This window comes from Trichomonas vaginalis, chromosome V, assembly GCF_026262505.1.
Source record: "Trichomonas vaginalis G3 chromosome V, whole genome shotgun sequence".
Classification (NCBI taxonomy): domain Eukaryota; phylum Parabasalia; order Trichomonadida; family Trichomonadidae; genus Trichomonas; species Trichomonas vaginalis.
Window position 1 is genome coordinate 23,670,186 of NC_067207.1, and position 14,114 is coordinate 23,684,299.

Below are 14,114 nucleotides of genomic sequence, written 5' to 3' on the forward strand. Positions count from 1 at the left end.
CCGAACCCTTGCATAGATAATGTCAAATGCAGCGTCCTAATGTGTGATATCCTTTGTAATGTGGATATCAATTGTCACAAAACAATGTTAAAAATTGATTGATTGATGCTGGACCAATATGTTCCAAGATATTTGAAAACTGAGAGATTCTTCAATGAGTTGTTCCATGTTGAGAGGTAGTTTATTTCTATTATAAAAAAAATCAAATTTGCTCGTTGTCACTTTTAAAAATTTTTATATGAGCAAATACATAGATTACAGATTAGTTCAAAATGATGTTCTCAATGATGATTTCACTGCACGTGGCCGTATCCCTGTTAAAATCAAGCTCGGGGTTTTATCTGAAGATGTTGAAACGCTTTCAGGCTGCATGGCAGATCGATGTATTATAGTTGTTATTTATAACAAACTTGATTCATTTATCATTGTAAGAAACTACTTTGTCTCAAGAGAGAACAATCCTCATCTCCCAAAAAATCCAAAAACATTTACTCCTAGATATTATTCTGCTGCAACCGCAATTGTTACAATTAAGAATAGATTTAATTCAGTTGAAGAATTGTTAGATGCTGTTTCTGTGCAAAAAGACTTTAAATTCGACTATTCAATTGGCAAAATCACAGTAATTCGATATTTTTTATTCGAAGATTATGATTATAAAAACTTTAAATATTTCGTTGATAGTTATGTTCAAAACTCTGAAAAAAAAAGACTTGGTCAAGTTGCCACAAGAACTGTTTATTATTTAAGTCGTAATGATGATATTAGAAATATGATTACAGTATATAAAAGGATCGATAAGAAAGCCACAAAATATAGTTACATTCAAGCAATGTATTGCCAAAAGAGAAAAGTAAATTGGTTTTTCTATACTCATTTTCACATCCTTCCCTTAGGTCATAAGATCCAATTCTATACTTAGATCCTTTTTCATGATATTTATATAAGACCTAGAACTTTAAATAAGTATTAATAATGCTAACATCTAGATATCTAAAATCAAATCCTGTTTTTTTTATATATAAGTTTTTTCGAAAAATGAATGATCATTTATTAAGGCTATGCTTTTCAATAAGTTGATTGTCTTTATGTAAAAATGTACTCACCTCATGCTTCAGAAAGGTAAAAAAAATTAGAATTTCATGCACTTAAAGATATGAGCTCTCAATTTTCGACCCCCAATATACGTTTATTTTAGTTTCGGCATATTAACATGAAGCACGAGCCAAACCCTTAAAGACGTGTCCTCTAGTTTTGCCAACTCTTTCATATATTGTAACTATTTTCAGGAAAAAACGCAAATTCAAAATTAGAAATTCACATTTAATCGAGTATAGTATTAAATTACTATCTTTCGTACACGGACCAAGCAACAACTCAAGGTGCATGCTCATTACAGACAAAATCCCCTCTAGTGCACTTAAATTGGGTGAGTTAGCACCAAACAAGCCATAAGTTAAAGATCTGAACTTGCTCCAGACAATGTATCACTTTAGTTATGAATGCACCAGAAATTCGTCCCAAACTCATACATTTCTACGCAAATCACGATAATAAATATACTATTTTGTACTTTTTACAATAAATCTCTCTTTGTTACACTACAAAATCAATGTGCATTTCGTTGCACCAGTTTTGAATCTTGTTAAATAATGATTTTTGTTCCTTTCATGATACAGTCCCATTTAGTAAACGGATTATTTACAAAATAAAAATAAAAAATATATTTTTTATTTACGATTTTTTATATTTGGATTTTTAAGGCATAATTTAAAAAATATTAATATTTAATCGATTTGATATTAAGAAAGACATTTAAAATTCATAAAAGATCCAAATAATTTCATATCCAAAGTTATTAATATTTGAAGATTTGAGGAAAGAAAAGGAGAAATATTGCATATGAAATGTTTTCAAAAAATACATCAGAAATTGTAAAAGAATTTTAATAATTAATAAGATTTGGATGGGTTAAAATTTGTGATGAAACCACCCGATGCTAACTCACGCCACACATAGACAGAAGCATTCTATCACGCAACCACCCGATGCTAACTCACGCCACACATAGACAGAAGCATTCTATCACGCAACCACCCGATGCTAACTCACGCCACACATAGACAGAAGCATTCTATCACGCAACCACCCGATGCTAACTCACGCCACACATAGACAGAAGCATTCTATCACGCAACCACCCGATGCTAACTCACGCCACACATAGACAGAAGCATTCTATCACGCAACCACCCGATGCTAACTCACGCCACACATAGACAGAAGCATTCTATCACGCAACCACCCGATGCTAACTCACGCCACACATAGACAGAAGCATTCTATCACGCAACCACCCGATGCTAACTCACGCCACACATAGACAGAAGCATTCTATCACGCAACCACCCGATGCTAACTCACGCCACACATAGACAGAAGCATTCTATCACGAATCCACCCAATTTGACATTAATTTTTATTAATCTTATTTTCATTACTATATGCAATCAACCAATTTGACATTACTTTTTATTAATATATTTTTCATTACTATATGCAACCACCCAATTTGACATTAATATTCATAAATATATTTATCAAACTTATATGCACCCAACGAAAGTTAGTATCCCTAACTTGGGTACTGTGGCACTGCGTTCCACCTTACCCAAGTTAACGGTTTGACACTTTACAAAACCGGTAACGTATATTTTACAACACAAACACAAACACCAACTTAACCTTAAATATTTACAAAACCATCTGATACATAAACGACTTCACTAACGACTTCACTAACGACTTCACTACCGTCCTCACTAAATAAAAATAACCTTATTTTTATTTTTTTAAATTTTTTATTTCATTACAAAGACATGTCCGACTACATTTACTATGACTCTTTCCCAGAACGTTTCCGTGAACTATTCAAAACTCAAGTAAAACTGAGAAACATGCATTTTAACAAAGACAGACCCATTGACGATGAAAGAAACCCTGAATATATTACAATCCCATATGACGCAAAGTTCATTGCATACATTCCTTATGGTCGCAGAGGAACGAAAACTATTTCAACAATGACGAAAAATTATTTCTGGAGCGATGAAGAAAATTGCCTTATCTACATAAATGCATACTTAAATAAAGCTACATATTGTACAAAAGAAGGTTGGACTGGATTTGAGCTCTACATATACGACGACGATGGAAACAGACGTTGTGTATACCCATACGATAATATGTACCATTGTTTTCATCAAGCATTAAACGAATACATAGTCAGTAAGGGTCTCATTCCTGCTGAGTAGAAATGTTATATTTTTGTTCTGTCATTTATATAAAAATAAACGTTCTCGCTAAATAATAAAATAAACTTAAAAATAAACGTTGTCAGAGGTGAAAAAATAAATTTAGGTGAAGTGGTGAAATCTCACCTCTTTTTTCACCTCTTTTTTCACCCGTTGAATTCATTACTTTATAACTCTCTTCCTTTCTCCAACTCTTCTAACTTCTTCTTAAGTTCAGCAATGTTGTCCTCATGAAGTTTAATCTTCTAAAATTCCTTCTCTATCTAATGGTTGCTTTATCTTTCTAAACTGAACTCTACCATCCTTCATAGTATGAACGTAAAAACCTTCTGGAACCGCTCCTGATTTAATGTATTCTACCAAAAATTTTTGTTTCATTGCTTCAGTGACTTTAGTCGTCATTTTACTCTAAATAAAATGTTCAAATAAAATAAAACTAACATTATTTTTTCAGTAAGGAAACGCAGGAGTTTTACGATTTATTTGAGGAGTAGGTTCTGGTTTAAATGTTGGAGTCGGTTTTGGAGTTGACTTTTGAACAGGAGTTTGTACTTTCATAGGTTCAGGAGTCATTGAAGGTGTTGTTTGTGAAGGCGTTGGTTTTGACGTTGGTTTTGGCGATGGTGTCGGAGTTTGTTCAAATTCAGCTACTTCAGTATTATTTATAACATTTGCTTTGTTTCTTTTCAACATCATTACTGCTCCTGCTGTAGCTAGCAAACCTAGTGGGAGACCATATCTTATATAAGGACTTGACCAAATGCTATTTTTGACAGGAGCTGGTGGAACACCTAACCTTGGTGAGACTGCTCTTTGCCATTGTGCAGCTCGTAAGAAATATTCAATAGGTGCTCCATAATCGTTTGGTAAAGTTTGTTTCACAGATGGTGAAGGTTCACGAGAGCTTGATGAAGAACTCATTTATAAGCTTTAAAAATAAACGTTCATCCTTTATTCCTCACTGTCGTCGCTGCTAAGTTATAGTCGTCAAGTCTTATTATTGGTATGCCTGACTGTCTTACTTGTATTGCAAAGCAACAATCCCTCATAAATCCAATAAGTGGCTTTGGTACATTTTCTGTTGCTAGTTCAATAGGTCCTTTAACAGACAATTTGTATGTTATTGGAGCAGTAGATGTTTGACCTTGCTGGAAGCAAAAGTCCACTTCTGTTGGAAAACCACATAAGAAATGTGTGTTGTCATAGCTATCCCATTTATGTTCCACACTACCATCATCCACCAATGACCTCATAACATCTTCATTAAATCCAATCATATCATTGTTTGTATTGCAAGCGTTCGCAACCATTTCATAAAATACAGGTCCATATGATTTTTCAGGTTCTGCAGGCATATTTCCATAAGCTCCCATGGAAAGCTGAAGATATTTAAACTTAGGGTTCTCAAAATTAACATAATAGTTGTCTTTCTTTCTAAATAGTGCCCAAATACTTTTAACATTAATAGGCGTATAAGCTGCTGTAAATGTTGCACTTGAACTATCTGTATTCTTTGAGAATGAACCATCCATAGGAATCCAATCCATAACTTTAACAGGAAAACATAAAGCCTCGTTTGTATAATGTTCTACAAGTTCTGTATAAATGTTAGGGTCTAAAGAGAATGACTTTGGATGAATAAAACATTCATTAAAATCCATCTTTGTTCGAAATAGTTGCTGGGTTACAGTTGTAATAGTAACTGTTCCACTAGCTTCAGTTGCACTCGTTATCATAGTGAATGGTTCATTCCATGGAACAAATTTATTTGTCGGTGGATTTGAACCTGAAGCAAATGCAACTTTAAGAGTTGGATTGAAAGCAATGATATCATTTACAGATATAGATGTGCATTGTAAGGCGTCGCTACTGAACTTTACTTTAAGCTGAATGTTTCCTGCAAAAGCTGGAATAAATCGAATAGGTTCTAATGGAAGGAATCTTCTAACAGGAATTCTTAAACGAAGCTTAAAATCAAATGATTTTCCTGCTGTAATTGGCCACCAACAATTTGTCCTGTTCTGCATGTTCCCGAATGACTCCATACATCTTTATGTCGAGTCTTTGAAAAAACATCGACTTTCTTTATTTGTTCGGTAGTTTGTGAGTTTGAAGTTATATATGCTTCTTCTCTTGCGTTGTCTTGAGAATATACGATACGACCATTTGCAAGGATTTGATATCCAGCAACTGCATAGAAAGCGTCATCGAAACCAATCCAAAATCCTGGTGGGTTTGTTTTATTGGAACCTGAACCAATTTCTTTATCTACAATAAATTGACCTTCCATTTTATACGTAATGAATGTATTGTAAAGGTCCAACATATTTTCACCAGGAGGTGAGAGATTGAATGTTACCCATGTGTTATCTTTAGCAGTTCCAGGTTGTGATGGAATCTTTGCGTCAGAATATTTTCTATTAGTGTCACCAATTTGAACTGCATTGTCTATGATATCGAAATATGAGCGAATCTGATGAATATGCTCTGCTGGAGTAAATTCGTTTAACTGTTCGTTCTGCATGTATTTACTTCAGATAAAAATATCTATTTACTTCATTATTCTCACTCTTCTTCTTGGTATTCGTGGTGGAAGTTGTTTCTTGACATTTTCAATGAACTGTACATTCTCTTTTGTCTCGACTTCTTTCACTGGTGGGTCAGGGTTCTTTGACTCGGTTTGCTTTTCAATGAAATTCACGAACTTTGCAATAAGCTCTTGGTTCGTTATTGAAAGTACATCTGGCTTCTTTTCTTCTTGTTCTTTTGGTGGCTCAGTTTGTACAGAAGGTTTTATATGGGCTTCGTGGCTTCGCCCTTGCCATGCACCTTAATGTTGTCGCTCTCTGTATTCGCTAATGGAACCTTTCTTTTCTTACATATATTTTACCATCTTTACTCTGACTTACATAATAGAAAGGATGTTGTATTCCTCTGGCGTCATTTAATATAATAGACTCTCGTTCTGATTTTGACAAGCTCATTTTACATCGGTTAAAGTTTTAATTTAGTTTTTTATCTACAGTCAAATGACTCAGTCAAATCCTACGGACAAGACCCAAGGGGTCATAGATGTTGAAGCATTGAAGAAAGAAATTCGTGAACAAATTTTATCCGAACTGAAGGAACAAAAACCAGAACAAAAGCCAGAGAGACCAAAGAGAAAACTTAGTGAAAAACAACTAGCTGCATTAGCTGCTGGAAGACAGAAGAACCCACGTTTGCTGGCGAAAAAAGCTAGAGAAGAAGCAAAAGCAAAGGAAGAACAAAAAGCAAAGGAAGCTGAAGCAAAGAAAGAGTAAATGGTTTATTTTTATCCAAACTAAATGTATAGACAAATACCTTTATCTGTTGCGTTCAGTAGTGAAAACCCTGACGTCAAAATAAAGGGGAACAGAGTAACGTTTAAGTTTCCAACAGACTGGATTGTGAACATAAATGAAGAGAAGTACATTGGCATAACATCTATGTATATAACACGTGCTTTCAGAAAGGTTGACTTTATACTTCAAGTCGAGATAGAAAATGACGAACAGTCTTTAAGCGCCCAAAACATTCACATATACAAATACTTTAAAGACGATACAACATTGTTGCAATGTATGATTTCATTTAATGAGATGTTCGAGAAAAAGTTCAAATTGAAGTACAAACTTTACAGCCTTTACGTGAGTTTCTTGCACAACTGAAAGAAGAAGGTAGTCAGCCACAACTTATAGACTTTCATTATGAATTTAATGAAAATGAAGATGGAACTCATGACTGTCAGTTTGTTATATATTCACCATTCAATGAAGTCGCTAAAAAGAAAGAAAATCCATTACGTATAAGGTTTCAAATCTCTGAACCAATGAAGACTTCAAGAATGTTTTCAATTATGATGCAATACTTCCGAGGAAAAATGAATTTTCAAAGATTGTAACACCTGGCATTTGGGATAGAAAGCAAGCTATATTATATTCAAACTTAAGTAAGGGAGTTGAAAATGAGTTCATTGGTCATACAAGAACTTCACCACTGTCAAATCCTAAGTATTACAAGCTTACTGGCTTCAATCGTGAGTTTTGGATAGACATGTTCTCCACTCATGACCATAAGTGCCCAGTGTTCTTACCTCCAGATGGGAAAGATTGTTTATACATTGAAGCACAATTGTTAAACTCTACAATAGCTGTATTGTAAATGACCACATAGGCTTCGCCCATGCCGCTAGCGGCTTATTTTTATCACAAATGACCTCATTGCTGACAAAAATAAATGACCTCAGAACTTCAACTTACGAATAAAGCTTGTTTTAGTCGTTATTGAAAAGTTGAACTTTTCAGCAAAGCAAGGTTGACATGACTTACATAAGTCGAATGCAATCTCTTGACCATCATAAAGTGCTTTGTAAAGTTTCATTAAACTGAACTCAGAGTCTTTGTCATATGTTCCAACAGGTATGTGAATGTTCTTATCTTCATTGTAATAGCATTGTATAGCTTCAGGAAACATTTCATTAGCGGTTAAAGCAATAACATCTTGCTTCACGCCTTTCATTCTGCAGTGAAATGCAACTTCATTTAAATCATTCGTGAGTAAGTCTATGTAGGTCTTCTTTCCACAGAAAATACTTTTATAAGCTAAACTTTGTTTTCCAGGTGTTATTTCTGCGAAGTCGCTATGAAATTGACCAAGGTTTTTACCAATGAGAACTCTTCCATAACGTTTCTTAAACTCTTCAGCTAAACGAGGGATATCTTCATTGTAGAGATGCATACTGTCGGTGTCGCTATAAAAGATGTCCATTCCTAAGTCCTCTGCAGTACAGAATACTTCATTCATAATACGTTTTGACATAGATAGAATATTAACACCAAGTGGACAGAAGTTAAAGTGTCTGCAAATGCTTTTCGTTAGCTTGAAAATAGTTTTATCTGAACCATCCAAACCTTCGAACTTCACTATATGGTTGTAATTTCTTATAGCATATCTTATAGCATCTTTGTCATTTACTATGGTTATTTTTGACTCAATAGGAGATAGAATAGTTTTGCCATAAATACTGTTCAGAATGAGCTTTATATTTTCTTGCTAAGGATTTCCTTCTTTCTTATACTTTAACCTTAACTCAAACAACTTCTTTACTTCATCTCTTATTCTCATATCTCTGTTTCCATCGTAATAGTATCCTTGCAACACTTCACATTTGACACCTTGATATTTTATGAGGTCTTGTAATGTTATATGGTCAACATACATGAGACAGCAAGTGTTTGAACTTCTTGGAACGTTAAGTTCTGGATTTAGTTCAGGGTCGCAAACTATTAAATGAAAGTGTCTGGGTATACCAATCTCTGTTATCTTAATGAGAACAAAGAAGCCAGACATAAACTTTTCACCAATGGGTTCCTTTTGGTCATCATCGAATAAATGTCTCATGAGATACTCTGTGCTTAACATTTCTTCCTTCAATACTTTTGGAATACCTTCTAAAGTATAAAGTCTTGCTATAGCTGAAGGATATAATGAAACAGTGTCGAAGTCAGCAATGAGTTTCTTTTTGCTCTTTTGTTTCATGTTATCTGACAACATACATCTTCCACCTTGAATGCATCTCGAAATAAATTCTCTTGGTTTATTTGAGAGGTCATAAAGATTTCCATTCGGGAAGTATACTCTGTTCTCAAACAATTTGTTAGCAATTGAACAAATACTAACGTAGTCATAAACGTTTAAATCAAACTCTTTCAATAAGTCATTGCGGAACTTTACAAAACCTTCTCTTAAAATTCTTACATCTTGTTTGCAGTAAAACGTGCTATATTTTTCTAAGTCGAAGTGGTTCTCATCTATTCTGCAACCTTTGATGGAATCTATGTTTTTCATAAATGTATCTGCATCCCGGATAAACTTACATGCTTCAGAAATGACACCAGTTCTGTTGTCATTTGCTAACAAAACACTGCTGTAGTAGTTATATGGAAATACTTCTTTCGGTCCTGTTTGTAAGTTAAACATAGCAGGAAATAGTTTAAGCTTCTTATTTATAACACTGTAAGAGTCTTTTATAATAATTGCCCGTCCTTTATATAAACCAGTTATTTGCATTGTTCGTGAACCTTTAATGATGGGAGTTCCTTTCACTTCTGTCATGTGTCTTAAGATGAAGTTTATGTCATAACTGAGGTTGTGAAAATATATTAAACTCTTGTCAGGGAGTCTTTCCAAAAATTCTGTTGCACAGTTTTGACCCCAAATGCTTTCACTCACTGAACCATCTTCACTGTCATAACAGATGTTAAAAGCTTTATGAAAGCCATCCGTACTACACTCAAAGTCAGCAAAGAAAACGTGCTCAGGAATGAATTTACATTTAGCTTTATTTACTTCTTTTGACTCTGCTTTCTTCTTCAGTTGTACACAATACTTTGGAGCATATGTCAAATCTTTAAATGGTGCAAGGTTCTGTTTATATAAGTCAGTAGTATATGTGAAAAGTTCTCCATAAGAAATAGGTTCGAAATATTTGCACTCCACAATGTTTTCATAACATCCCATAACGGTGTTGTTCTATCATAACGAACTACATATTTATCTTCTCTCTTTGTATAAATCTTCATCTGTTTCTCAATGTTCATTCCACCACAAGCTTTGAGAATTTCTTTATAGTTTCGAATGAAGTATGTTGTCATTGGAAGTCTTTCATTTAGCATGTAGTGGTCTTCAACAAGAAGTAAGTCAATAGTTCTAACAGTTTCGCATTCTTTTGGTATATATCTCTTTATTTCATTATGTCTTGAGTCATTGAAATAACCAATGGTAACATTAAATGCTATACCTGTTGCGTCAGAAATTTCTTGTACTTTACTTTGAGGAAAGTCTCTAACACGAATGACTTCTCTCATGTGGTCAATAGTTTCTTCATTTACTCCAGCCTGAATGCAAGCATAAACGAAACAATTGTCCTCTGTCATAAGTATTGCAGTTCTTTTGTTCAGTTCATTGAAGATTTGGTAGCGTTCAAGATTTATAGGTAATGTGCAAAGATACTTCCATAACTGACCGCTTCTCTTCTTATAAAACTTCTTTTCACCATTATCTTTCCAAAAGCTTTCTATAAGTGCTGGGTTTCCTGTTTGCTTAAGAGCTTCCAAAATGGCTTTCTGGTCATTTGTCAGTGTGCTTTCATCTCTATATGGTCTCTTTTTGGTTTGCCTTTCTTTACATCTGACATCGTTAAGCCTTCATATTCTGTTAAATCATACATCTTTATTTCAGTAAGATTCTTTATGTTTGTCAAGAAGAAGTCATAGTGCATTTCAACAATACCTGCAGCATTTGCTTCTATCTCTGATATAAAGTTCTCCTTCAAGAGCTGATGTAGTAATGTTCCAATATTATTGAGGTTTAACGTAGAACATTCATACTTTCCACCAAGTTTATAACATACCATCCATCTTTGTTGCGAGTTTATTTTAATTTTCTCTAAGAGTCTCATGAAAACCTTACCGAAATGTTTGTGTAAATATTCTCTGTTTGGTTCATCTAAAGCTTCGATGTTAAAGTCAATGAGTCTATTGCCTGACTTCACATTTCTCTTCCTATTCTCTTCATCTTTCTTTAACCATCTCTCACCTTCTTTTGGTTTGTCGTCAATGGAACGAATGACATCGTTAGCTTTGCGAACTTGTTCTATAGCACTTTTAAACATCTCTCTTCTCTGTTGTTTCAGTGTGTCGTCTCTTCTTCTTGTTTCACCAACGTTTGCATTTGTTATGTCAAACATTTCTTGACGAACATCATGCGAAAGAGCTTTACGAGTATGACCAACGTTCGCATTTGTTATGTCAAACATTTCTCTTCTTACTTCATGAGGTACTGAACGTCTATGATATAAGTCAATAGCAATGTCATTTAAAGGAAATGCTCTTGCATGGACTTCGTCCTCGCCGCGTTGCGGCTTTATGAACTCATGAATTCTATCATAACTTATTGCACCATTGTAGTCTTTAATGAAGTCAGCGAGTGCTTTTTTGTTTGTCGCGTAATGTTTTGCAACATCTATATTAGCTTCTGTAAGAAGTTGTTTTATTTCCGAGTGTTCTAACTTAGACAACTTCCGATACATCTTTAGTAGGAAATAAAAAAATATTTTTTCGAAAAAATAAACTTAGAAAAATTATTTCTTTATATATTTGCCATTCCGAACTTCGAAAAGATGTTTTATACCAGCATAGAATTTTTCTCTAGAGCTTGGTCTTATATCGTTTTCATGACAATATTTTCTATATTCTTCATATAAAGCCTTTTTTTCATACATTTTATAAGGACAATCTAACCAGAATAGCGCATATCCATTTTCGTTATCTAGGTCTCTATATGTTTGTGGAATTTCGCTTTCTTCTGTTTGTAGAATTTCGCCTTCACTATTTAGTTCTATGTATATATATTGTGGAATTTCGCTTTCTCTATTTAGTTCTATGTCTATATATTGTGGCTTAAAAGGATGTGGGCAAGAAGGGTCTGGCGCTATGTAAAAAGTTAATTTTTCTGTCATCTTTTCTATCGGATAAAAAATATTTTTTGAAAAATTAGATTACATTTTTTTAAGTTATTTTTCAAAATAATTTAATATTTTTATTTTAATGAAACACATGCAAGATTGCAAGTTCTTTTCATACAATGCTCTCGCTACTGCCATCAAGAATGAGTTCAATGGTTCTGCAAACGTTAATGTTATCTTTAACAAGAAGTTTGTGAAAGAATCTAAGTTCGGTCAGTATGTCAGACCATTAGCTATTGTCATTGACCGCAAACGTTATACTTCACAAGAGTTAGCAGTAGTTTTGAAACAAAAAGGGTTTCTTCGTGAATGTCAAAGATACTCATTATACTGTTATAAAGAACTCCAACATTGACTTCTTCAGTATTGCTTTATGAATCTTTCCGAACAGAAAGAATATAAGAAGGGTGAAATCTGTGAAATATTATCCTTCATCTCTGAAGACAATAACGAACAAAGATGTTATTAACAAAAGTTCTTACCAAAGGTTGAAGAAGCTTCTATTGACATTGACGAAGGAAGTGAAATGGTTGAAGAAATTGACCCTGAAGCTATTTAACCAAAAATATATTTTTGGTGAAGAGGTGAGATTTCACCTGTTTTTTCACCTCATTCTCTCTTCGTTAATGTTGTCGTGACTTCTTCGTTAATGTTGTCGTGACTTCATTCTTCTCTTTGAAGTTATCGAAATATTCTGTTATTTTTTCCTTCAGTAATGTAAGTCTTCTTTGAAGGTATTGTGCACCTTTGATGTCATAGTGTGTTTGAGGAAGAAGTATTTTTGACAATTTTCTTTATTTGCTCATTCGGTGTCATTGAAATCGGTAAGTTTTCACGATAGAACCAGTTTCTGTCAGATTTATATATTTTAGCAAGGTCGTAAAAGCTTTTGTTGTTTCTTCTGACTAAATGCAACATAACCATATCTCTGTCTTCTTCATTCTCCAACTCTTCAGTATAAATCATATACTTATAGTTCTTTTCCTTTCCTTTTGGTACTGAACGCGGTATTCTTTTCTGTATGCTTTTGTCTTTGGATTCAATGACTTCATCTTTTGCTTGAAGTTTTTTTCCATCTCTCCACGTTCTTGTCTGTGAAGTTCGTCAAGAAGTTTGTAAATATTCCAAGCATAACGTGGTGAAGCCCACATTGCAACTGCATTTACTAAAAGTCTATGAACATAATATCCTCTCAAACCGTTTGGCAATTTTTCACGGTTTTCATAGAGTTTTGGCGACTGGGATTTTTTACCTACTCGCTGTTCTTCACTGTTTTCAGAAAAAAGTACGTCTCGCTGTGCTTCACTTAATAGTTCTATGGTGCTTTGGTTCCTAAACCAGTCTTTAGGAAGCTTAGTATCTGGAGCAAAACAAGCCGTCAAAATACTTTGCATTTGGTACATGTCGTCTTTGACAGAACGAATGAGTCTCAATTGTTTGTTATACTGTATGTATTCGTATTCTTCATTTATGACTTCATGAACGATAGCAGTTGTTGTGTTCTCTAATGTTGACATATCTGTCTTTACATACAGGATAAAAAAATAAATAAAATAAAAACTAACTTTATTTTTTTTGAGATAAACACTATTTCTTCACAACATTAAATTTTATCCTGTATGAAATGACTTTAAAAAGATTATTGACTGACTTCGAATACTATCTCATTGACGCACTGACAGACCCTCAAAACTGTGTTGAAAGTTCTTTAAGCTTTAAGATTGAAGGTACGACGCATTTTGTCTTCACTTACGTATTGAAAGAATATGACCGTTATCATAACGAAGTGAATCAAACACTAATAAAATTTGTAGATAAAAAATTGGTTAACAATGAATATTTTAAACGTGAAGACCCAAACACTGCTGGAGATGATGAAGAATACAGACAAGTTATTGAAAAAAATAACGCAAGATTAGATGCAATAGAAAAGAAGTTTAATGAATGTCTTACAAACACGTATGAATATCTTATGCAGTGGGAAGCCAGATGGAAATAAATTTACGTCAAATATGCAATTTATAAAATCTTATGTCGACAGGCTACGTAGCACAGTGGTCTAAGGTGGTGTTATGGAGGGGTCAGGGTCTGTGGTTCGAACCGCGACAGCGCCGTATTTTCTTATTTTCTTTATTTGTCTTGTTTGTCGTGAATAAAAAGTGTCATAAAAGTGCTCTATCTTCCACGGGAATAAATAAAAAATTTACTTTATTTCTTCTTTATTTCTTTGTTCCCGTGGAAGAAGGGTTTTTGCC

The 14,114-nt window shown here is 33.9% G+C and overlaps 3 protein-coding genes and 2 pseudogenes across 5 annotated transcripts, besides 1 other annotated feature; 3 read left to right on the top strand and 2 right to left on the bottom strand.

Annotated features, from left to right (window-relative positions):
• Window positions 1-238: 238 nt before the first annotated feature.
• Window positions 239-922, top strand: TVAGG3_0390960 (uncharacterized protein; the record flags this gene model as incomplete). Its single annotated transcript, XM_001311131.1, has 1 exon — window positions 239-922. The coding sequence occupies one exon, from the start codon at window positions 239-241 to the stop codon at window positions 920-922; it is 684 nt and encodes a 227-aa protein (XP_001311132.1).
• A 1,854-nt stretch (window positions 923-2,776) lies between these two features.
• Window positions 2,777-14,114: part of a mobile genetic element that runs on past the window's edge.
• On the top strand, window positions 2,880-3,314 carry TVAGG3_0390980 (uncharacterized protein; the record flags this gene model as incomplete). The annotated part of the gene is made up of 1 exon (XM_001311130.2): window positions 2,880-3,314. The coding sequence occupies one exon, from the start codon at window positions 2,880-2,882 to the stop codon at window positions 3,312-3,314; it is 435 nt and encodes a 144-aa protein (XP_001311131.2).
• TVAGG3_0390990 (repellent protein 1 family) lies at window positions 3,765-4,235 on the bottom strand (the record flags this gene model as incomplete). The annotated part of the gene is made up of 1 exon (XM_001311129.1): window positions 3,765-4,235. One exon carries the CDS (start codon window positions 4,233-4,235, stop codon window positions 3,765-3,767), a length of 471 nt encoding a protein of 156 aa, XP_001311130.1.
• Window positions 6,782-7,496, top strand: TVAGG3_0391000 (annotated as a pseudogene). Its single transcript has one exon. A coding segment is annotated over exon 1 (715 nt).
• On the bottom strand, window positions 7,578-9,093 carry TVAGG3_0391010 (annotated as a pseudogene). The gene has a single exon. A coding segment is annotated over exon 1 (1,516 nt).